This window comes from Podarcis bocagei (assembly GCF_964188305.1).
Source record: "Podarcis bocagei genome assembly, chromosome: Z".
In the NCBI taxonomy this organism is placed as follows: domain Eukaryota; kingdom Metazoa; phylum Chordata; class Lepidosauria; order Squamata; family Lacertidae; genus Podarcis; species Podarcis bocagei.
Window position 1 is genome coordinate 49,633,975 of NC_138140.1, and position 24,940 is coordinate 49,658,914.

The 24,940-nt window shown below is 50.8% G+C and overlaps 1 protein-coding gene across 6 annotated transcripts in view; it reads right to left on the minus strand.

The window, feature by feature from the left end:
* Positions 1-324: 324 nt before the first annotated feature.
* NLGN3 (neuroligin 3) overlaps positions 325-24,940 on the minus strand; it is a 67,059-nt gene continuing 42,443 nt past the window's right edge. For 2 of the 6 annotated variants that reach the window (XM_081180426.1, XM_081180427.1), the window contains 5 exons: positions 22,095-22,157; positions 18,066-18,215; positions 15,123-15,308; positions 4,158-4,947; positions 325-1,880 (listed from right to left, as the gene is read on the minus strand). In XM_081180426.1, the coding sequence (XP_081036552.1) occupies positions 1,034-1,880; positions 4,158-4,947; positions 15,123-15,308; positions 18,066-18,215; positions 22,095-22,157 (2,036 nt within the window). In that variant the 3' untranslated portion in view covers positions 325-1,033. The remainder of the gene's footprint in view (positions 1,881-4,157; positions 4,948-15,122; positions 15,309-18,065; positions 18,216-22,094; positions 22,158-24,940) is intronic. The other 4 variants (XM_081180429.1, XM_081180430.1, XM_081180428.1 and 1 more) reach the window with 3 other exon arrangements.

Sequence of the window (24,940 nt, forward strand, 5' to 3'; positions counted from 1 at the left end):
CTGCGGAAGGGCATATCAAAAGTACAAAAGGACCTGGTGGCCTGCTGGGGGCCACTGCTGCCCCAAGGGAAGTCTGGCTGGTTTCTCGGTTTGGCACAGGTCAATGCTGGCAGGGCCACGGGGGTGGGCAGAGGGGGGCTGCAGCACAGATGGGGTTGGCGGGTGCATGTCTGTGTTTCCCAGTGTATGTGGAGGGGTCTCTCTCTCTTTCTGTGTGTGTGTGTTTGTGTATTTGTGGCGTGTATGTGTGTGTGTGTCTAATTGGCTTTTTTATATCAAGAACACTTAAGTTTAAAATCTTTACAAAGGACAAAACACGGCGTCTTCCGTTAGTGTTTTAAAGAACTAAAGATCTGCTTAAAAAACGTCTCTTGGAAAGAAACAGACGGACAGGAAAAAAGTTTTCTCCACGACACGAAGGAGAGGCGTGAGGGTTGCGGGGGACGGGGCGGGGGACGGGAGGAGAGCCATCTGGACAGCATCTGTTTGGGCCCAGCACCAAGCGCAGGCTACATATCCAGGACACAGCACTGAGGCTTTGGGCACCAGACTGCACCTGCCCAGGGCTCCCTGGCATGTGGTCCCAAGTCGCTGTCTCGGCATGGCAACTCAGCCCACGAGAGTTGTTTTCCCATGGCACTGACTGGTAAATCTCTAGTGGTAAGGAGGGAATGGCAGGCAGGAGCCACCCCAAGGCCCACAGTTGGGGTTCCCCAGGCGGTGCCCTGTGGCTCTGGGGAGGTGCCGGGAGGGGCCTCCAGCAGGCTCAGAGGGCTCCCCGATCCCCTCCTGCACAGTGTCTGGACTCGGGAGCAGGGAGCGAGGCGGCTCTGGTCGCAGTTTTTGGCCCCCTTCTGCTCGGCCAAGACCCTTGCCGGGCCTCCAGGAGAGTCAAAGCACTTGATACAAACGAAATCCCCAAAGGGCGAGTAGTCCAGGGACGCTCACCACACCTTGCGGCCACTCCCCCCTCCCCCCGGCAGTGCCAGGTCCAGCGAGGGCGCATGGGGAGTGCACGGGTGCTTGGGGCAGGCTATACCCGGGTGGTGGAGTGTGAGTGCGGGAGCCCAGTACTGCTGAAGCTGGCGGCGAAGGTGTTGTAGGGGTGCAGGGTCTGCAGCCCCACCAGGGAGTTGGGGATCATCGTGATGGTGTTGGGCGTCATGAGCGGGATGTCGTCCGGCGAGCGGCGAAGGGTGAGCGTGTAGTCGGGCAAGGCGGCAAGGCGCAGGGCGTCATGGGGGGCCTCACAGTCGCCGTGGTGCGCCTGGTTCGCCTGCAGCGATGGCATCTCCTCCTCTGGGGTGTGACCGATGTCGTTGGCGGCGCTGGCGGCCCGCTGCGGGCTGGGCTGACGGTGCGTGTCCTGCCGGCGCTTGTCCTTTCGGTAGTAGAGGGCGGCGAAGGCCAGGACGTTAAGGAAGAGCAGCGAGGCACCCACGGCGATGGTGACGCTCAGCTCGGTGGAGTAGTCCCGGGGGTTCTCCACCAGCAGGGTCCCCGCCCCGTCCTGCTCCGGGTTCCACTTCTCCTGTGAGCCCTCGCTGGTGTAGGCGGTGGAGATGGCTGGGCGCTTGGTGCTCCAGGCCTTGCCGTTGGGCCGGCGGGTGATGTGGGAGTTCTGGGTAGTGTCGGGCGGCGGCACCTTGGTGGTGGTGGAGGTGTAGTGGAACATGTCATGCAGGTTGTACAGGTGCGGCACCAGGTGCTTCCAGAAGGCAACCTTGGTGGCGCGGTAGTGATCTCGCACGCGCGGCTTGAGGCCGATGTGCAGGTAGAGCTGGTCGCGGGGGTTGTACTTGGACCACGCCACCTCCTCAAAGCGGTTGGCCTTGGTGTGGATGAACTTGGTGTCCTGAGGCACCGGCTTGTTGGGGTCCCTGGAAGTGTGAGAGAAAGAGGGAACACAAAGTCAGCAACGTGACTTTGGACAACATTATTATTATTATTATTATTATTATTATTATTATTATTATTATTAGATTAAATTTATCTACCGCCCTTCATAAATGGATCCCAGGGTGGTTCACAGAATAAAATACAAGCTAAAGCACAAGTAAATACCGTATTTTTCGCTCTATATATAACACGCACCCGACCATAACACGCACATAGTTTTTAGAGGAGGAAAACAAGGAAAAAAATATTCTAAACGAAACAGTGGATGTATGATTTTTGTGGTTCATGCTGTGGCCACAGACATGTGATCTGACAGTGAGTTTGGGGTAGCCCAATGCAAATATCCTGAGGATCCATGTGGGTCCATGCTTTGTAACCACGTTTTTGCACCACAGTGAGTGCGCGATTTTTTTGGTGCAAGATGTAGCCATGGACATGCTATGTGATCTGATGGTGAATTTGGGGTGACCCAGTGCAAAAATCCTGAGGATACATGTGGATCTGTGCTTTGTAACCACGTTTTAAGTGGGGAGGGAAGGAAAAGCACTCAAGGGACAAGGAACACGCATGGGGTGTGTGGAGAAGGATGCTGCTAATAATGCAGAAGAGGGGTTTAAGGGGAGAAGGCTCCTCTCCTCTCCCACTTTGCTCCTTTAAAGCAAGCAGGCTCTGCTTTTCTCCCTCCTCCCCGCTCATCCCTGGCTTAGCGAGCTGAAAAACTTTGCTGCTATTTAGCGAGCTGAGTGGGGAGGAGAGAGGGACAGAGAGCCTGCTTGCTTTAAAGGAACCAACCGGAGAGGAGCCGCTTACACTCTTGTAAGCGGCTCCTCTCCAGGCTCTCTGTCCCTCTCTCCTCCCCACTCAGCGGCTCTTCTCCCTCTTTGCTGTTTCAAAGCGAGCCACGGAGGAGGGAAGGAAGGGGAACCATGGATCCTCTGCTCACGACTGCAGCAGATACCCCCGCCATCCGTAGGCATTCCCTCCATAACACGCACAGACATTTCCCCTTACTTTCTAGGAGGAAAAAAATGAGTGTTATGGTGCAAAAAATACGGTAATTAAACCAAAACAATAACACACACACCCTCTCACAGATACATTTTAAAAGACTGTCAGATTTTTATTTATATATCACATTTATATGCCACTTTTTCCTCCTCGGGACTTCAAGGCAGCGTACGTGGTGCTCCTTCTCTTGCGCACCTCATCCTCACAACAACCCTGTGAGGTAGGTTAAGGTAAAAGATGCCCAAGGTTGTACCCAGTGAGCTTCACGGCTGAGTGGAGATTCGAACCCTGCCCTCCCAGATCCTAGTCCAACACTCTTAACCACTACGCCAGCTGGGCCCTCGAGGGAAAAAGAACCACTATGCCAGCTTCAGAGGCCTTAGGAAGACAAGTGGCCTATCCGGGGTAGTTAACACCAAAGCAGAAGCAACAAGCTATTAAAACATAGGCGGTTGATTTAAATGGCAGGCCCTGAAATCCTGGTTCTGTAAATCTGAGCTCAGTCTAGGGCAGGGATGGGGAAACTTTTTCAGGCAAGCTTCTGAGGAAAACATGCAACTCATGGGTGGGCCAGAGGTGAAGTGGGTGGAGCAACATGTGTGATTCTAACCTCTGTCCAGTAAGCTGTGCATTCACTTCCCCACCCTCCATCTAAACATGCTTGAGATGTTACCGGAGTTCAAGGACACGTTCCAGCCAATCAGAAGCACTAGGGATGAGAGGGAGGGCCATAGCGGGGTGTGGCCTGGAGAGACAGTCCCAAGGGCCAGATGGAGAGCCCTGAAGAGCCACACCTGGGACCAAGATTCCCCACCCCTGCTCTGGCAGATGGAGACGAGGCTTTTTTTGAGGAACCACCTTTTGCTTAGCCTGATGGTTGATCCTTTTTATTCTGTACTGCCCACTCCAATGGGAAGTGGCCCTCTTTGACTTGAAACCCTTTTAACTGAAGGAGGTAGGGAGCAGACCTAGGACCCTCATGCCTACACAGCCTATGTAGCCTTTGTCTCAACCTCCTGCCCCATCACCAAAATCAACCAACCTGTTTAATGCACAACTTTGCACAGGGAGGCAGCATGGCAGGAGGTGTCTACAGCTTGCAAGTAACACAGCCCCTGCAACCATTACATATCCCTGTCCTGCACCCCCCTCACATCTTTTTTTGATTGAGGTTTGTCCACTAGGGAGATGACTGGTACCCCTCACCCACTTGGCCCCTGGGGTGGGAAGGGGTGTGTGTGGAAACCTACCCGGTCTTGGCAAAGTTTGTCCAGTAGGTCATGACCACAGCACTCAGCATGACATCGTTCTTGGAGAAGTTGCAGGGGAAGAGGTCGGTGGGCCCGATCATGGGGATCCCGAAGACGTAAGGCACCTCGTCCCCGTGGGCGGCGTCGGACCAGGGCGGCTTCATGAGGCTCTGACAGTGGTGGTAGAAGGCGTAAAAGTATGTGGGGGAGCCATAGCGGGCATGCAGGTCAGCGGTCACCACTGAGGGCTCCACCCACTGGTGGTCGGTGAACAGGGCCACCAGCGTCTTGCGGCGCGTCTCGGGGTTGTCCCGGTCAGCCCAGTCCGTGTACATGAACTTGATGGTCTCACGGAGCGTGTCCTTGCCCTCAGGGTAGCCGTACAGGTTGTCCACAAAGTTGGAGACGGAGTAGTCAAAGTCGCTGCCCGAGACACCGTCCTCCGGGTCCACCACGCCCTCCACGAACTTGAGCCCCTCACCTTGGTTGACGCCCAGCATGATGTCGTAGTTGAGGAACTCGCCCTGTTCCATCAGGATCTCAGGGTCGTCAGGGATGACGTCCCCATCAATGACGGGCCCGAAGGCCACATGGTAGCGTGCCGGCTGGATGTCCTGCTCCACCAGCTCCTTGGCGCTCTTCTGCCGCAGGCAGTCCACCATGTCCACCGTGTCCAGCACGTTGCAGCCAACCTTGTCAGCCAGCAGGCTGGTGTACTTCACTGGCTGGTAGTTGACAGCCCAACTGGAGAGGGCAGAGCCGCTCTGGATGATGGCCCTCTGGAAGAGGCCTGCAGGTGGGAGACACAGAGGTGAGCAGAAAAGGCTTGAGTATCAACATCAACCTTCTCTCTCTCTCTCTCCTGCCTAGGCTGAGGAGCCCCTTAGGATGCCACCCTGCCACAAGTGCTGAAACGGCAGAATTGACTGCTGAATTAAGAGGATGTCATGAAAAGAGTGTTTATGGTGGAACAGAGACCCCTGATGGATCACCTACCAAAATATCAGCAATCTATGAAGTTGTGGGCGGGATTTGGCATATGAGCAGCAGATGAATGAAAGATCGAATGGTAGCGGGGTTTAGATAATGAAAATACATGTGTTACGAAACAGCTTATAAAAAGGAGTATAAACCAAACGTCAGGAAAGGAAGGGTGGTGGGAAGTCAAGAAGGAACTTGCATGTTTTTTAAAAAATGTATATGGTGACAAATGCTTTGAAATATTGCTGGAGACTTAATAAAAATGATATATGCACACATACAAACACACAAACAATATGCCACCCTGTTTTCTTGCCCACAAACAATGTGGCAGCCATCAGCCTCTGCGAGAAGCTAGCTCTAAAGGGAGAGAACAGTTGATGCTGCCCTGCGGACCTTTGGCCTCTCCTGAACTATTTCTGGGAAACACAAGAAGCCACAAGACACACCCAACAGCCCCTCTTTCTGTTGCTGGGCTCCAGAAATGGGAAGAAAGGGTGCCACTTTCTTCTTAGATGCTGGCCTGGCTGCAGAGTTTGGGGCACCCTGGGGCATTAGCTTAAGCCTCCCCCCCCCCCAGTGTTCACTAACCCATCGGCAGCAGCCTCTGGCGGGATGCTCAGGCAGGGCCAAGTGTGGCTCCGTCCTGCCCCGCCCGCCACAATAAGCAGGAAGGGGAGGAGGGGGTGTTGGCAGCGGCCTCCCTCCTGCAGGCAGGGCTCTTGGAGGCTGCAGGCTGGCGGCTTGGGGGTTAAAGCCCCACACCACTTAACCCTGTGCATCCCACCGGGAGCAGCCCTCGCTTCCTGCCCAGCTGGGCCCCGCTCCGTGCCAATGCCCAGTGGCACAAAGAAGCCTTTTTGCTGGAGGGAACACAAGCAGCAGGGGCGGTGGTGGGGGTGGGGGGGCGGCGACGGCAACGCAGAGCCTAGGAAGCAGGCCCACAAAGGGCCTGGGGCTGGCAGAGGAATGCTGGGCTGGGTGCCAAGGCCCCTTCCATGCAGCTTGTCCTCTGAATACAAAAAGGCCCCAGGAAACGGCAGCCTCCGCAGCTGAGACAGGGGGAAGGGGCCAGAGGGCAGCGTTCCCTCTGCGGCCGCAGAAGCGCTCAGCGCTTGGCCTGGGCTCCCCAAAAGAGCAATGCCACACAGGGAACTGAGGCCAGGCCTCGTCTCTCTGGATGGAGAAGCCCCCTGGCTCCCGACCTGGGGAGGGGGGTAGATGTCTATTTATAAGCACACTCTCTCTTGCTGCAAAATATCCTCTCAACCAGCTGCATACCTCGTCAGCGTTAATTGCCTCTCGCCTACATTTTCTGTCGGTATTTTAACAACCGTTGCAAGGGCGCTGCGTCATCGCAAGGCTTATACCAAAGCTTTCCAGGACATCCGCCGAGTGGAGGAGGTCTTGAATCAGCCACTCAAGTGCAGTTGGGCATGCTTGGAAGGCATCCTGGCTCCCGCAAGGCTGGGGCAGCTAAAGAGACCGAGCTACGAGCTGGGGGAAATCCCTGGTTTGAATCTGGCCCCAGCCATGAGAACATAATGAGGGCCTGGCTGCTAGATTGGGCCAAAGTCCAGCACCATGACTTCACAGCAGCCAGCTGGGGGCCTCTATTGGAAGCCCATACACCAGGCCTGAGCACAACAGACAGCACTCTCCCCACCTGCAATTCCCAGGTATTCCCAGGGCTGTGAGTCCTGGAAGACCTGCTGCCTGCCTTGCAGGCCTTTTCTCACCTGGACTGGGAGGCCGGGGCCCAGACTGACTCCAACTGCAAAAGTTGAGGCTCCTGAAAAGACACTTGGGCTGGGGCATTGTTTAGGGAGTGGGGTTTTTTTTGGGAGGGAGGTGTTATTGCTATTATTTGTATCTTTATTTTAGATCTTGATGAACATGTGAAAATTGTTCAGTTTGATTATGCATTTTTTAAACGTTTTATTTATTGCTTTTGTTATGTCACAGCTATGTATTTTCTTTCATGTTGCAAGCCGCCTTGAACGTGGTTTGAACTGTGGAAAAATATACAAATAAACTACACATGCATACATGTATGCCATGAGAAGAGGACTGTGGGTCCATTCCTTCTGCTGATCATATCAGCAAAGTCATAGCTACTGTTTGAGGGCTTATTTTTTTAACAAAAGCAGCAAGTTGAAACTTTGGAAGCCCATTAACAACAGAAGCAAACACACAGACACTTTCCTATCAATGGGGGGGGGGCATCCTAGGTGGGCACGAATTCTGACCTATGAACAGATATTCCAGTGCCTTTTCGGGAGGAGGGTGGAATAGGGAGCAGCACTGGGGGAGGGCAGTTGTTTTTAAAAACCCTCCCCTCCCACCCCACAGGCCCAATATAAAAATCCACTCTTCCTCCTCTACCAGGAGCTATTATGGAAAACACAATATAAGTATCTGCATTTCCCCCCCCCCCCAAGAGAACTGCAGGTTTGGTGAAGCCCTTCTCACAGGGCTCTATCCTCAGTTGACACATCTCTCTTCCTCAGATACAAACACACAGGCTAGCTCTCTCCCCGTATATGTGTGCACACACACGTGGTGTTTTTTTTTTTTTTTTTTTTTTTTTGGTGTGTGTGTGTCTGTTTTTAACCAAAGAAAAAGTCACTGGGAGCTCTCATCACGTCACTGTCTAGTTCTGGCCCCCTGGCACTTAACACGTCTCCCTTTCTCTGCTCCCAAACCAATGCCGTTTGTTCACTGTGACTCATCTTGGGCCTTCGCCTTGTTGGATGCAGTCCTGACAGCTTTGTGCTTTCCTTCTCCTTAGTCACATGTACTGCCTCCCGTTTCCTGTAAGTTCTGCTTTTATAAAATCTCCAGGCTGCTAGGAAATCTCCTTGTGCAGCCACATCGATCTGCTGGGGAATCGTTCCAGGTTGTCCTTTGCATCGGCACGCCACGGGGGTGTGCCTCTCCCATACTGCCCTTCTGAAGAACTACCAGGCTCCAGCTCGCTCCCTCCTTTCCCCTCTTCTGTGCCCAGGACCAGATTTGCCGGTGTGCTGAAGCTCGTGCTATTGAACTTCACATCCTTCACTTGCCAAGCATCGCCCCCACCCTCAACACACACCCTGCCACCACTGCAGGAAAATACAGAACGATGTGATTTTTATTGACATGTGAAATGTAGGTGATCACATTTCAACCTCTCCTGTATACACATTGGCTGGAACCGGAGGGAGCATTTTGCCTCCTGAGTTCAGGTTTGGAAGGTGCTGACAGCCCACTAATTAAAGAGAGGAACCCATAGCCTGCAACCAAGTAGCCAATAATACTGAGCTCCCAGGACAGAGATGAAGGAACTGGGAGCCCTCCACATGTTCCTGGACAACCTCATGTTTCCTGACCATGGAAGCTGGTGTTGAGTGACATTTGGAGGGTCCCAGATTCCACACACCTACCCTTGAGACACACCAGAAGTTAATGTGCCGTGATTTAAAAACAAACAAACAACCTCCTTGCCAATTGATTGGATGAGCAGGCATGACCATGAAACCATATCTCAAATGCTTTCTTTGAATATTTACTGCATTTCTGTCATTATCATTGCATGTATGTACCACCCTTCGTCCAAAGATCACAGAGCATTTACAACATAAAAACACAAAATTCATAAATAATATTTTTTAGAAAACACACAGAAAAAATCATGTTTAGAAGGCCATAGATTGTCTAACAGCCAAAGGCCTGGCTGAAGAGAAATGATTCCACTATGTTCAGCTGTGGATCGTGGTTGTGACACCTGTGATGAAGCCAGTGAGCAATACGAACAGATGAAGCAAAAGCAAACAAACAAACCCCACAAGCAAAATGGAAAGTTTGCACAAGTGGGACACTGACTGTCTCCAGCAAAGGGGCTGCCTCCCGGCAGCCAACTTGCCCCCTTTCTCAGGAATGGCAAAGGTTTGTGTCAATTCTGCTGCAGAACAGATGCATCAAAAGGTCCTTGAGAAAAGGGCCAAGTGTGTAGCTATTTCTGAAAGAGGGTGGTGGTGAGAATAGTTTTGTGGGGCTCATTAAACTGCATCAACATCTTCTCCCCCCATTCTCTTGGCTGGCCCTGAAAGGATCACTTCAAGGATCCCAGGGCAAGGAAGTGTTCACTATGCAGTAGTTTGGTCACCTCTGTGCGCTCACTAAATTAAAGGTGGGGAAGCTCAGGGCCCTGGGAGTTAGGCAGCCCTCCAGGTCCCCTGGACTCTCCCCAGGACACATTCCTCACTGCCCCTGCTTTGCACCTTCCTCCTTGGATGCTTTTGCCTGGCTGGAATGTGTATGGAATGTGTCTGGACTCTTGCTTGCCTGCATGGAGGACAGAGAGGGACGGACATGCATGCACATGCAAACTACCCAACCGCACAAAGGTGCATTGCTCTGTGCACTTTTGCCTCCAGCCCCGCTCACCACCAGCATGTGGCCCCTGGAAAGCAGCACAGAAAGGGATGTGGTCCTCCAACTGAGCATTATTCCCCATCCCTGTAGCATAACAAAAGCAGCCATGTGCTAAAACTGTCCCTTGTATCTGCCCACCTTGTCCTCACCACTAAGCTGTATGTCGGCCCTTTTTTTTGCTTCCGATATATACTTCTCCAGCATGGTTTCATTGGGTTCCAGTGGCCACAGGGGCATCCTTTGCCTTCCCAGCTCGACAGATAACAGATATTGCCTTTCAGTGAGGTAATATCCAAAAGGAAACATTCTCCCCGGTACATGCACTGGTAGGGGACGGCACCCCACACCTGCTGCCATGCCATTAGAAAATGGTCTGCTAGCTCCCTCCTGCCTACTCCTGGTCCCCTCCCCTGGCTGGCTCAAAGAGGCCTGTTTATTCCCCGAGTCTGGCATATTCCTGCCAGCCTCCTTTGCTAGCACAGGATGATACCGCCTCTAGCTTGAGTGACAAGTTTTGCAGAAGCTGCACGACAGCAGCAGGGGGAGTGGCAGAGACGCTTCCTGCGCCTGCTGGTTTATGAGCCTCGGTAAAGAGCGAAGAGGTTCCACCACAGACGTACAAGAGCCTGTTTGGAATCAGTTCCCTGCAGGCAGAAGTGAGGAAGCCCAGGATGATGAGAGGTATATTGCTGGCTCCTGACAGAACCATCAACGGGCCAGAGAGAGATTGGCGGCAGCCTCTCTCCAACTTCTTTGGGGCTGCTTAAGGAAGATCTGTGGGGAAGTAAGACACCAGACTGCGCATGCCAAGCACATGGCTTCTCCCAAACAATCCTGGGCACTGTAGTTTGCAAAGGGTGCTGGAACGTGTAGTAAGCTATATTGGTAAGGTACAGTGCCCAGGATTCTTTGGGTGAAGCCATGCGCTTAAAATGTGTGATGGGGTTGTTGACCGAAAGGAGGGCCAAGTTCAGGAAGCATGCGCCATCCATTCCTGAAGAGGCTTTCAGCTGGCCTGAGGGGGACTCATATCACTCTGTGATTTATACCATGTATTTGTTTCCGTATTTTAAAGCTGAAAACTGCCTTGACGGAAAGGAGGCATATAAATGAATGAATGCTCTAGGCCTCTGCTCTGCAGGCTGGAATTTGACCAGAGTTTAATACTTTAGAGCAACAGCGGGAAAGAGAGAGAACACAATCCTGGATGGGTTCAGCATGTACAACATGAGCAATGGGCTCCCACCATTTATCAGCACAGTGCAGACATGCCCTCCCCTGTAATCAGCGACATTATGGGTGACCTTTTATTATTGTTGTTGTTGTTATTATTATTATTAATAATAATAATAATAATAATAATAATAATAATAATAATAATAATACAACCACCCTTTATCCAAAGATCCCAGGGTGGTGTACAACATTAAAAACATAATTTACACAGAATAATAATAATGACCAAAGGTCTGGGTAAAGAGGAAAGTTTTCACCTGGCACCTAAAGTCCTGCAATGATGGCGCCAGGTGAGCCTCTCTAGAGAGAGCATTCCACCGATGGGGAGCCACTGCAGAAAAGGCCCACTATTGTGTTGTCACCCTCTGAACCTCTTAGGGAGGGGAGGACACAGAGAAGAGCCTCAGATGACGAATACAGGGTCTAGAAAAATTCGCGAGGCGAGAGTTAATACGAACTACCTGCCGTTGCCCCACTCCCGTCTTGCTAATTCAGTTTCCATTTACATATTCCATTAACACACACACACACACACACACACACACACACACACACCTCTGAAGATCCATGCAGTGAAAGGCAAAGAATCATGGATCATGAAAGACTCATTAATGCTTCTCCTTATTTACAAAACTGCTGCTAAAACATAAATATAAGGACATATGAAACTGCCTTATATCTAGGTCACCTCCATTGGCTCGGTCCTGTCATCTCTGACAACGGTTCTCAGAGGTCAACTTGGACAAAGGTGTTTCCTAGCCCTGTTGCCCAAGAACATTTTAACTGGGGTAGACTGATTCTGGGATTTTAGGCACACAAATGATATGCTTTCCACTAAGCTATGCGCCTTTTCTAAGTCAGCCTCTTCCATAGTGCAAGCTCACAGACAGAAATGACTGACAGCCTCCATCCTGCCATCCTGCTCTATCTCTTTTAGCAGCAGCCAGTTTGGGTTTTCATTCTGGAAAATAGCACAAGGCACAAGCACAGTCCATTCCACACATGCATCCAGAGACTCATGCACACATAGGTCACATTCCAGAAGACCAACAACAACCCTGCAAATTCGAATTCCTAGCAGAATTTCTAATTCTGCATTGCAGCTGTTTCCTAGCCCCAAACAAGTCAATGGAAAGATGAAATTAACTACACCAGAGTCAAGCAGCTTCTGGTCTAGTTAACTGCGGCCCAATTAAAATAGCTCTTAAATTGTGAGACAGTGCTGAGAAGGAAAGTGGCATGGCATTACTTTCTTCAATCTGTAAAAACAGATCATATGATTGCTTGGTCAGTTAATACATGGACCCAATACCCTTCTAAAAAACAGTTACAGATAGGTAGCCGTGTTGGTCTGCCATAGTCAAAATAAAAAAAATCCTTCCAGTAGCACCTTAAAGACCAACTAAGTTTACTTAGTTGGTCTTTAAGGTGCTACTGGAAGGAATTTTTTTATCCTTCTAAAAAAGTTATGCAAAGCACTGATGTATCTGCTATGTGATGTCTTTGGTGATGTCACACGCATTGCCCAATAGGGTCTGCTGACAACTGTTCACACTCAAACAACAGCAGTACCAATAGTGCCACCGGGGCTTGTACTGGTGCCTGTGATTTTCTTGATGCTGGCACCCATCTGTCTTAAGACAGAATGTTCTTGATGACCTAGCCTTGAATCAGCTCTGCCGGTTTGCACGGTCAGTTTACTAACCTCATTCTGCCCAACCTTTGCTTCAATTGTAAGATACTCTCACTGCAACCTGCCAGCCAGGATTTAGAGTAAGTGAGAGCGTGAAGCCTTTGACCTAATTAAAACTCTTGAGTATTGCATTAGTCAGCCCTACAGGTTTTGTAAAATACAAATAAAAATAAAATATTAAGCAGGTATTTTGTTCACAGCTTCCTTAGTTATGCATGGCAAGCTTCCAGACCTGTTTTACAAGGTCACTTGGAATGGATGGATGGGCTGCTCTGGTTCTTTGCCGAAGCTGAGCAGAAACATCTCACAACAGACCTGACCTGCTGCAGCTGTTCTTTTTAGACTTGAAAAATGCCTCTACAGCACTTTTAACCCCTATCGGCCTTGGCTATTTCATGGGCTATCAAGCTGTTTCCCATCACTGCTGCTGATTTCCCCTTTAGGCCCATTATACAGCCAACATTTCTTTTAGCGTGGCTCCCTCTGGGGCTCAGGAGTTTTGCATGCCTCTGTTCAACTCCTCATGCTTGGTATGAATCTGACCCTAGGAAGGTCCTCAGACCATCTTCAGTCCACCCAGCTCCTTTTTTCTTCTTCTCACACGAACAGTTCCCTCTGCCACATTTGAACTCTACCGCCAAACCATTCCACACCAGCAAGAAATGTGTTTTCATTTCTTTGCAAGTGTGCAAAGCACAGCACCGGGCACCAAACTCAGCACCCGGAGAATCATCCTCATTACAGAGGTTTTCTAAGAGAAATATCAAATGTAGAATGCTAACCCTCTTTCCAAACCATTCCAAACAGGAGTTTTTAACTTGGTTAAAATATATTACAAACGTGCAGAAGAACTTAAGAAGAACCAGGTGCCTGCAGGAAACCCGCCAGCAGGACACTGATATTTCTAGCAACTGGTATTCGGAAGCATTGCTGCCTCTGACAGTGGAGGCAGAGCAGAGCCATCATGGCTAGTGGCCACTGATGGTCTTATCTTCCACGACTTTGTCTAATCATCTTTGAAAGCCATCCAAGTTCGTAGCCATCCCTGCTTCCTTTGGGATCAAGTCCTGCAGTTTAACTATGCACTGCACAAAGAAATACTTTGTCTGTCCTCTGCCTCTCACATGTGGATTTGCACTGTTGTACCTATGCAACCTTTCAGATAGATTGCTTGTTAATTTCATTTACCCGTTTCCTGTAAAGCAGAGGAGCAGCTTAGGCACTTCCTGATCCCTCAGTGCCGACACTTTCAGAAGCCTTTGTTACCATGAGCCACTCCTTCTTTCCTGAATCTACTTTGCATTTTACTTAGATCTCCAAGATCTGGACCAAGTTACAAGAGCCACACACTTAAGGGCATGGTGCCTCTCAGCACTTGCTGGGTTAAAAACGGGGTTTTGTTCTGAACACCAGGACTGAGCAAAGGCCACTGTATTAACAATAATAACAATAACAACAATAATAACAATAACAATAATTTTATTATTATTATTATTATTATTATTATTATTATTATTATTATTATTTCTACCCCGCCCATCTGGCTGGGTTTCCCCCGCCACTCTGGGCGGCTTTCAACAGAACATTACAAATTTCCACACAAATTTTTCCCCCCTATTTACTCCAAGGTCTCTTTGACAGTCTCATTTTGAGTGGAGGGCACTAATTTGTGACTGATTTTGTTAGAACAATTAGGAGTCAGAAATCCTTGCAAATCGCCCAAACCTCTACAAGTAGAGCCTGATCTGCCGACGCCTATGGTATATCTTTGCAGTCAAGATTATGTGAGCGTTAATTCAGAATCACTTCTATCACTGTGCCATTGAGAGCGTGCTCACTTATGGCTTATGTGTGTGGTACGGAAGCTGTACTACCCGGGACAGGTTGGGGTTGTGCAGAGTTGTTAAGGCAGCAGAGAGCATTGTTGGCTGCCCACTCTCCACCTTAGAGCAGATTTATGCCACAAGGTGCCATAGGAAGGCACTGGACATAGTAAAAGATCCATCGCATCCTGGTCACTGTCTCTTCGAGCTCCTGCCGTCGGGACGGAGATACAGGACGATGAAGACAAGAACAAGCCATCTTAAGAACAGCTTCTTCCCCAGAGCGATCTCGGCCCTGAATGGGAAGCCTGGACTTTGAAAGTCATCTAATCTTCCTTGCTGTTTTATACTGTATTGTTTTAATTAGTGTTTTTATAGTTGATTTGATTTTGTGTGGAGTGCCCTACCTGGGTGGATGGAGCAGCCAAGTAATTTCGTTGTCCCCGAGAGGGGGCAATGACAATAAAGATATTATTATTATTATTATTATTATTATTATTATTATTATTATTATTATTATTATTATTACTTTAACAACAAGAGCAAAGAGGCATACACATACCGGTTAAGAACCCTGGAACCTGCCATTCCAAGAGGAAGTAATGCATCAATGGGAGGTGCACAAAGAATCCTGGGAGCTGCAGCTTACCCCTCACAGAGCTACGGTTCCCAGCACCTTCGACAAACTACAATTCCCAGGATTCCTTGGGTTTGGGTGGAAGTCAAGTGCCTTAAATCCTTCCAAACCCTTCTCCGACGCACTCCACCTACTTGGCAAACACAGAAGTGGGTGCTGGAATGACACCGGTCTCTTACCCTCGGAGTGGTGCGACAGCGTGAGCAGGCTGACGCAGGAGGCACCAATGCCCGAACCGAAGACAGTGATGCGCAAGGGGTCGCCGCCAAAGAAGGCGATGTTTTCGCTGATCCAACGCAGAGCCTGGATCTGGTCCAGCAACCCATAGTTGCCCTTGGCAGCCTGGTCCCCGGTGCTCAGGAATCCTGCAGGCAAGAGGATAGTAGTAAAATGGGCAGCACTGGCCCCAAGGCAATTCTCGCCTGCCCTCGTCCCTCATGCTACGCACTACAAAGGGCAAAGGCCACTGCCATGGGTCCCAGTTTCTCAGCTGCAACTGACCCCTTCCCTCCATCCCCTCTCAATGTTGCAGAGATCCCCCACACCGTGCATTTGAAGCACACCTCCTCACCCGGGCCCAAAGAATCTTGGGGACTTGTCATTTACCCCCACAGAACTGCCATTCTCAGCATGCGTAACAAACTGTAGAGTTACTGGGATTCCTTTGGGTGGTGGTGGAGTTAATGTGCTTTAAATGTACGGTGCATACACAGCCAAGAAGAACAAATGGGCGCAGTCTGCTCTGCATGCGGCTGTGGCTCTTTTGGTATCTGCCTGCGGCGTACGGCCATTTTGGAGGGCTTGCCTCAGGAACGAGCCACCGTATTTTGGGAGAACTGATGGTTCGTGTTTGTGTGGGTGTTGGGTCAAAACAAGTCAGCCTCTGTGAGAGGGGGCAGCTAGCAGCAGGGAAACAAGACCCTTGTCTGGGGTCAAGACTTGTCCTCTATTCCCTCACAGCTGACCCAGGCCCCCTCTGCCATCTTGGGCCTGCTGAGGGAATCTAAGGCCTCCAGGCCTTAACTAGGTCAGAGCCTTTCCGTACTTTGGCGCACTGAACAAAGCAGCTAGCCTGTTGGGGGAATTTTTATCTGGTTCCTTTTGGATGCCCTTTCCCCCTTTTTTGGAACAATTGATATATTTTATAGACATACTTTCCTACAGGCCGCTTTTGGGCAACATTTAGAAAAGTAGAAAAGCAGCTCTTGAACACTAGATGAATCATAATGAGCTAGGTGGGGTTTGTTCTTCTACCCTGATTTTATGGTGGATATTTCCTTTGGTTTCTGGCCCAGGCCTTTCCTCCCCATGTAGTTATGAATGCTGTTTGATACTTGTTTTTATTTATTTATTGTATGTGATATATATCTTAAGAGCAAATGTCTCTAACAAACATTAATTTGCTAGGGATGCAAAATGCACAAGTTGACCCTAGTGCTCCTGCTTAGAAGGGCTGGCAACTTACTAAAATCTTCTTTTAAAGTAGCAAATGTATCTTATTTCCAGACAGTGCTCCAGATTACCACACAGGCACCCACAAAATCAGAGATGCAGTTGCCATGAACAGTGGCCACGATCCCTCTGTCTTCCGGTGCAGAAGAAACAGGTCCTCGGGCAGGGACTTGTTAGGGAGGGTGGCTTGTTTGCTTTTTTGTATGGCAGACTGAGCTCCAGGGTACAGTGAGCAAGACTCCCTTCGGGAAAAGGGAAGGCCCATATTCAGAATGCAAAGGAACGTGGAAGCCGCCTCAGGTCCCCCAAAAGGTCTAGCAATGTTGCCCCTTTAGCGATCAGCCATTGCCAGTCCATTTCCAGAGGAGGCTTGGCTGCACCCCAGCGATGGGGACATAGAATACTCCCTCTGGTGCAGCTCATTAGCGGCGCTTGCCAGGCCCCGCAGGAGGGAGGAGGTGAGTAAACACGTTTATTCAATATTTAACCGCAGATCAATATTTGCTCTGTGCTGTGTCAGGATGTGTAAATGAGAAAGAATTCCCAAGCAAGGGACCTAACGCCCTTCTGCACAGCCGGCGGCCACTGCCACAGCTTCTAGCTTGGAGAGAAATGGAGGGTCTGTGCTGGAGACACGTTGCCCATGGAGAAATGCCCCCACGCCAGCTAGACAGCAGGTATGGGGCAGGGGACCTTCCTCCCCCACACCTTCTCAACATGCCTTTGGCACGTAGGTGGAGCAGTTGGGCAGGGGTGGAAGAAGGCAAGAGGGTACCCTGCCAAGGAAACATCATTGGGGCAATGTCTGCGCCCCTCAAACATTTGGAATAAACACCTGGTCAGACATGCCCTTCCCACCCTTCACAGATATGTACACTGCCAGGAGGTGATGGTGTATTTATTAGTATCGAGGTTGCAAAATGCTCTGGCTGCTAGAAAATTAAGGGCGAGACATTAGAAACAAACCAACCTAGAAGGGCGGGTGGGATGTTCTTTTGCTCCATCATGCACTAATTTATATGATGTCCCTTTTGTTCTGGAGAGGAAGTCTTATTTTAATTCTCCCCCTTCTTTTCCTTATGCATATCATCTGATGGAATGTTCCTGGTGCAATGTGTTAAAATTGGCCATATTTCTGTGGGTATCGGACTGCAATAGAGCTAAGGCTCTAAGCGATAAAAGGTTCAGTTCAATTCGCCAGGCCAGGTCCTGGGGTGGTGGGGGTCAGCATGAAGCATAGCATTTGGGGGGAAGGGGTGGCTACTGAGAAGAAGGCGGGTTTGAACAGTCTTGCTTGTATCCAGGCACCAGCTCCATGCAGAGCAGAACAGGTCACTCCCTTCCTCATCCTTGCAAAGTTTGCTCCCAACATGGAAAGGAGCCTACGAGGATGTGATGGAGATAGGCAAGGACAACTTGCTGAATGGCTGCGGTTGTGGCCATCCACCAATGTGGCTCTCACGTGTCAAGAGAAGCCACAAGGAAACCAGCATGCCTTTGGCCCAGCAGGGAAGTTGGGTCATCCAGATTCTGACCCACTCTGGTCTTGAAGGCACAGGTCAAAGCATCTCTGCCCATCTAGATGCTCATGGCCTACTGCAGCACCTCTTTCCCCCCTGCCCCCCACAGCACCTCTGCCCCCCTGTGAAGCGGGCCCATTGGATCCATACCCAGCACTCCCACACGATAGTTGAGGGTGATGACGATGACATTGCCGTAGCTGGCCAGCACGCTGCCGTCAATCATGTTGCCTGTGCCTTCCATGTATGAGCCGCCATGGATGTACACCATCACCGGCTTGGCCCCACTGTCTCGGATGTCTGCAAGGGGGAGAAGCTAGAGACAGGAGTCCGACAGAACCACCTCCTCACCTCCAGCCTCATTGAGCCAATGGGGGGGGGCAGCTCCTGGCACAGGGGTGTGGGGAAAGAGGCCCAGCCCACCCACCTGCATCCAGAGAGACCCCGGGCTGATGCTCAGACCAATGACTTTTCCAGCAAGGCAGCCAGCATGAGGAAACCCTGAGGACTTGGCAGGACGCACAGCTCGGTTGAGTCTCAAAATGCTGCACTTCCAAAGCCAGACCCAGGATGGAATAGGGCCAGGGGTGGCCGGCGCAGGACCAGCGTTCCACCTTGTGAATAAACCATTGTGGTTTGCGTTGCCTCCCCTGGGAGGGGGCATGGGGAGCCAGGAAGGGAAATGGGCAGCCCGCTCCCTCCCCCCAGATTTGTGTGATAAGAGGGTGATTTGAAAGGTGGGATGATTGGGGCCAATAAGGTCTCAGGGCCAGAGGGAGAGGACAGAAAGCAAACACAGCCTCTTCGCTCTGCCAGGGAACCAGCCCTTTCCACAGATGCTGCCAGAAAGGGCTTGCACCAGAGTGATCCCACCTTGCTCAGCCTCCATTTTCCTCTCTCTCTCTTTCTCTCTCTCTCTCTCTCTCTCTCTCTCTCGGTGTGGGTGTTGCTCCTTAAAGACAACACATCCATCACAAGCAAGCTTTGTACTGGGAAGAGGCTTCGGAACGCCTCCTTCCAAAGAGCCCACCCATTCTGCTCTCATGGCCCCATTGCATCCACAACAGCTGTGCCTGACCCAGCTTCACGGAGCCGGACTCTACACCTGCCAAGGTGACCCACGGGCACCAGACCCCTCACTCCAACATGCACAGATCAAAGTGTCCTAACAGGGAGGCCTACATTGCGTGGGGTACACCAGGCATGGACAGAAAGGGGGAGGGGAGCTTTCTTTGAAATCCAATTGAGAGGCGATGCAATTGACTGAAGGAAGCCCTGTTCTCAGTAGCCACCTGTCCCCCCAAATAACAGCTCAGCGAGGACCCTTGTGGTTCTATCCAGGTGCTTATTGCTGACGTTCTCAGAACAGCCACGAGGAAGGGGAGAGCAGCACAGGGACTCAGAAAGAAGTGCACTGCCTAATTTAGTCTTTGTATGGTAGAGGTCCCTGCATACAACTTTGGCCCAAACGGACTGGGCAGGTGGGGTGGGGGGGCCTTGCAGCCAAAGCAGGTCAAGTCCAGAAGCAGAAAGGTAGCAAACAAGACAAAAAGGACAAAGTGTCAGCATTGCTCCTGAAGGGTCCAGACCTCCGGAAGCTTCCAACACTCCATCCGGGGACTCATCATCAAATCCTGCCCCAAAAACCCAAACCGAGGCCTGAAGGTTGAGGTTGAGGGCTGGTCCTGGAGCAGCATCCTTGAGAATCCGCTAGGAAGATGGTGAGAATGTAGGAAACAGCCTTATCCTGAGCCAGGCCACTGGTCCACCCTGACTGGCAGCAGCTCTCAGGTTTCAGGCAAGGGTTTCTCCCAGACCCACCATGAGATGGTAAGGATTGAACCCTGGACCTTCTCCAGGCAAAGAGGACACTGTGCCACCAAGCAATGGACCTCCAGCAGGAATTCACAACAAGCTCAAATGGAAGCTGCTGGCCTTCTGAGCTCTGAAACAAGTTCAGGTTATGGAGTCCTCCATTGCAGCAGAGAGGGAAGGGGAAGAAAGAAGAGCGTTGGCTCCTGGAATGGCTCTCCAAGTCTGTTTGTTTTTCATAGAACCTGCCCACCATCATGGATGGCGAAGTTGCTCCATGGGGTTGGTGAAATGACTTATCACAGTGGTGTTTCATGAAGAACTCAGAATTTTGACCCCCTGCTGGGAAAAAAGGCAAGTCTGATAATCAGCTTCCAACATGGGTACAACTGGGTGGAGGTCGAGTTCATCAGTCTCAAGTGAAGCTACAGGTCCTTGTCAACAGTGGGCATGATCTCAATGCCCGCCCGCCCACCCACTTGCCTCCAATATATCATTGCAACACCTCCGAAACCTTCCATGATGCAGAATGCTGTTCATGCCTGGTTTCCATTCTGCTGGTGTCTGGAGGTTACAGACACAGTCTTATGGTGGCTTTGCAGCCTCCAGCTGATGCCTCAGTGCCCTGATAAGGGTGGTGGAAACAGTTGGGAAGTTACCACCTAGAAGGAAACACATAATGCTCCCCAAAGCATCATGAACCCATACGGGGGGAAAGCCGGGAGAGGCATCTGAAAAATGGTTGAACGTCTCTTGACATTTTCAGCGTACCCAAAGAGTGAACCAATACAATGGGGCTTACAGTGTGTCCCCAGTGTGGTAGCTGTTTTGTAAAATTTGGTGCCCATCAAGGAAGACAAGCTTATCCCTTGATTGATTATGGATCAGGAATGGTGAGTGGTAGGCATGAGTTACCATGTGCTCTTTCAAAGGACTACACCACAAGGTATGCAATGGTATCCAACTTGAGCCTTCCAGATGCTGTGGACTTAAATTCCCACCAGTCCCAACCAGCAGAGCCAATGACCAGGCATAACACCTGGAGGGCACCACCCTGGCTACAGTCTCCCAGACTGGCAACCATTCTGTGGTTATTGTACGGCATCTGGGGAAATGTCAGATGGCTACTTGCGACTGTTGGTTCCAGGTATAGTAGCTTCGGCTGTTGAAAGGTGGCTGCACACACACGCAATTAATTCATGAGTGAGTTCTTCATTGCAATGAATCTGCCAGTGCCCCAAAGAGGTGCACATCTTGCAATTCAGGAGGGGGGCCTGGGATGGCCTGCTGCAGTCTCTGGCTTCTCCATCATCCACTGCAGCTACCTGCCCTAAATATAGCCACTGCCTAAGGACAGCTTCATCCTCCACACCTGGGTGTTGGTGTGAGCATTCCATCTGCTGCAGAGTGATTTGACCTGGACCTTGGGCATATGAAGGTCTGTCCCCATCCCCCCCCCCAGATTCTGCATCTCCTGATCGCTTTGTCTGCCCTCTTGGCAACGGGATGGTGCGTCCTCAGGATGCCTGCCTGGGTGCAAAAAAGAACAAGTCTCTTTTCAGCAATTTTTTGGCAACAGTCAGGTGACAATGTCCTCCTGCCCCTGGCAGATGCACAGCCCCTTCTGACCAACATGAGAGAGGCTGTCTGCGCCAGAGGGGCTCAATCCTGTTCCCCACCCCTCCAGGTATAGTTGCTTTGGGGAAAGATGCTGGCAGGCACAGCTGAGTGGAAGGCTACTCTCCCTCCTGGGGGTGGGGGGCAGGTGTCAAGTGTGAGAGAGAGAAACAGAGAGAAAGAGCAGTGAGAGACATGCATTGCTGGTTGCAGGGTGCACAGAGGTTCTTCAGACCTGAGCCTTCTCCTGCGACCACAATACATGCTCCCTGCAACAAGCCAGCAGGCAGCAGGCCTTTGGGAGACCAGACCTTCTGAGCAGGAAATCCAAAGGGGACACCTTTTTGTCCAAACAGGAGATTGGCGACAGCTGGTATGTAACATTTATCCCAGCTCACCATGTGAGACAAGGTGGGGTTGGGGATGGGGGCAGTGAGCAGGTTCCCATAAGCAACCACACGCCCAGAGCTGGGTGCCCCTTCCATCTCCCTCCTTCACTGCCCCCTGCCTGCCCACCCTGCCCACCTCCCTGGAAGAGGAGGCCGAGGCTCAGAGAGCATCACCACCATGCCCCTCCCATGCAGCTGCTCAGCACAAGGAGACAGAAAGACACACACACAAAAAGAAAAAACCAGCGGGGACTTCCTGGGATGGCAGCAAATGAGGAGCGCGCATGAAAAGGAAAGCGTGAGAAAGAGAGAAAGAGAGCAGGTTCATGCAGCCACAGCCACCTGGCGCGCACACAAATACCTTCGTCTTCATCCCCGTCATTATCCGCTAAGTCCTCGCCCTGTTTCTTAGCACTGGAGCCGCCTGGGGGGGACCAAACATGAAGGAGACAGAACAAAAAAAAAAGGGGGGGGAGAAAATGAAGAGGAGGGTGGGGGGAAGGGAAGAAAAACAAAAAAGGAAGAAAAAGAGAAACAAAAGAAAAAAGAAACAAAAAGAGAATTCAAAAATAGCATGATTGCAGAGAAGGTGGCACGTTACCTGGGTAGCGCTTGGGCTCCACACTAAAAAGCATCTTTTTGCCCCCCACTCTCTCTGACCTCCAAAAGCAGCACTGGGGGGGGGGGGGAGGCAGGGACTGTCCGGAGCAGTTTCCCTTCCATTTCCAGGTGAGGCAAGAGGCTACTCACAGCAAGGGGAGAAGGGCAAGCAGGGACACCTCCTTCAGGGTGCTCACCTGCCTGCCCTCTTCCAGGCAGGGGATTCTGGAAGTCAGGCCCGAGGAAGGCATGGGAAGAGAGGGGTTGATAGAACCCATGGGGACCCTCCACACTGCGGCTTCAGGTCAGGTACCCGCCTGTTCCCTTCCTTATCCCATGGGGGGCAGGGATGACTCCAGGACTGATGCCCGAGTTTTGGGAGGTACCAGTTCCCTTGGAAAAGTCAACAACCCTCAAGAGACCAGAGGAGAAGTTGTGGGGGAAGGAGAGAGAACTGCCACAGCTGCCTTTGCCTGGGGAGGCAGCAGTGTTGGGTGCATTTACGGGCAGCAGCATACGTGATCAGTGTATGCCTTGTGATCAGACTCAAGTTACCGGTTGCTTGCACATGGGTGCCAGTGAACAAGAAGGCCCTCACTTGCCCATTGCCAACCACGCTGTACATGCACAATTCCAGTGTGTGTTCATGGGAGGGAAGGAGGGAGGGGAGGAAGAGGTGTGTGCGTGCACATTGGTGTGAGCATGCTCACATGCATGTGGCAGAGGCTGGTGGGGCAGTGGGAAATCCTAGCAAGGGACAGAGAGGAGCACCCCATCTTCCCCAGGTTCCTGGGGATAAGAGGCTGTGTCCATCTCATCTGGCCAACAACTTGGTTGCTCATGGCAGTAGAGCCTTCTATGAACATATGAAGCTTCCTTGGAGTGTTGATGCACCAAGCCCAATATACCACCTACTCAGACTGGCAGCAGCTCTCCAGGGTATCAGGCACAGAGAGGGTGGGGGGGGGGCTTTCCTGTCTACTTGTTTGATCTTTTCTACTGCAGTTGCCAAAGACTGGGACTTTCTGCATGCAATGCATAGATACAATATTCGCCACAGGGAGGGCTCATTTAACTTTCCATCACTTTGCGGGGTGATGTTGTGGAGGAGGCAGGCAGATTGCTACTTTAGGAGAACTGCGGAGAGGTAGTTCAGAAAGTTACTTCTTCGCCTGGCAAATCACAGGATGGCTCCTAGCAAGTTCACACGCATGGCACCACGGACGCCTTTTATTCTCTAATGCCTGAGCATTTTTCATGCGCTCCAGAAAGCATAAATGAGCCACTTGCTGAATCAAAGACATGTGTTCTAGTATGAGTAGCCCTTTCATCTTTTTTTTTAAAAAAATTCCCTTATTTTTCACTTCCCTTGTGAATGCACACTCCGGAAAGCCACCTAGCACAGACTACCTTTCTAGTTTCCCTTGTCTGAGGCCAGCTTGGTTTTCCAAATGTAGACAGCCAAGGGCTCTTTGCCTTGCAGGCCCATCACTGGCATGGCTGTCAGGAGACAGCTGGGAACAGAAACTTGGCTGTGTTCATCTTAAAAGTTATTGCTTGCTGGAAAACGAGCAAGCCAAAGGATATGCAGAGAGGGAGCCATGGGCTCATGGAGCAGCCACAAGCAAAGACAAGCCAGCATATTTTTACCCAGAAGAACTAGGTTATCAGTTCAGCTTGCAGGACCCATTATGCTGCTCCCCAGCACTGCCTCTGGAAGACAGAAAACCCTGACCTTAACCACCCACACAAGAGCACAGGCTAACAGCCCCAGCCACCTAGCCCTATATCACAGAAGCAATGAGTGACTTTTGTCAATTTGTTTTTCCAAGTTTTCATTTTTGCAATGTTCAGTGCATTGGTATTTCCACATCAGTTTGCAAAAATATTTGGGGGGAAAGTCCTCATTTATCCTAATGTAAAGATTTTGCAAGCAGTTCCCCCAATGCAACACATTTCTGCATGTTATTTCCAGAAATATATGCATTTTAATGCAGATTTGCCCTTAGTTTCTGCTTCCTTGTGCACTTTTCTTTTGGCTGGAGAACTGCATTTCAATATTTGGGAAAGCACAAACTTTGGAGGACAGCAGTGCTCTGGTTTGCATAGCGTCTTGGGAAGTATGAAGTACACAGGTTTGCTTTACAATGTGAACCAAACTGAATTTATCCCCTCCATTTCTACTCTGCACAGGTGTCACTGTGACTGAGCCACAATTCCCTGGTCAGAGGGGACCATCTGCCTACACACTTTGCAGCAAACCATTCTGATTTTCCAGGCTGCAGGCAAGCTAGTGGCAGAAAAAAGGGCTACAGTTAAACTAGTGGCCCTGAGCACCACCATCTCTCTCTGGTCTGCTGCAACACAAATGGGCTCCCAATGCCCACCCCCATCTCGGCCAAAGCCGTTGGCAACCTGAAATACTTGCACCACCGCGCAAGGGAATCTGCGTAGAAAAGCGTGAGGCAGGGAGGTAAGAAAGACCCTGCAACGCTGGGGGGCAGAAGATAGGCTGGGGCCAGAACAAAGCCTTGCCTGGACTGAACAAAGCTCCCCTGTCTGCAGCCGCAGTTCAGATTCCAGGCCTGCTCTGTTGCCATGGAAACC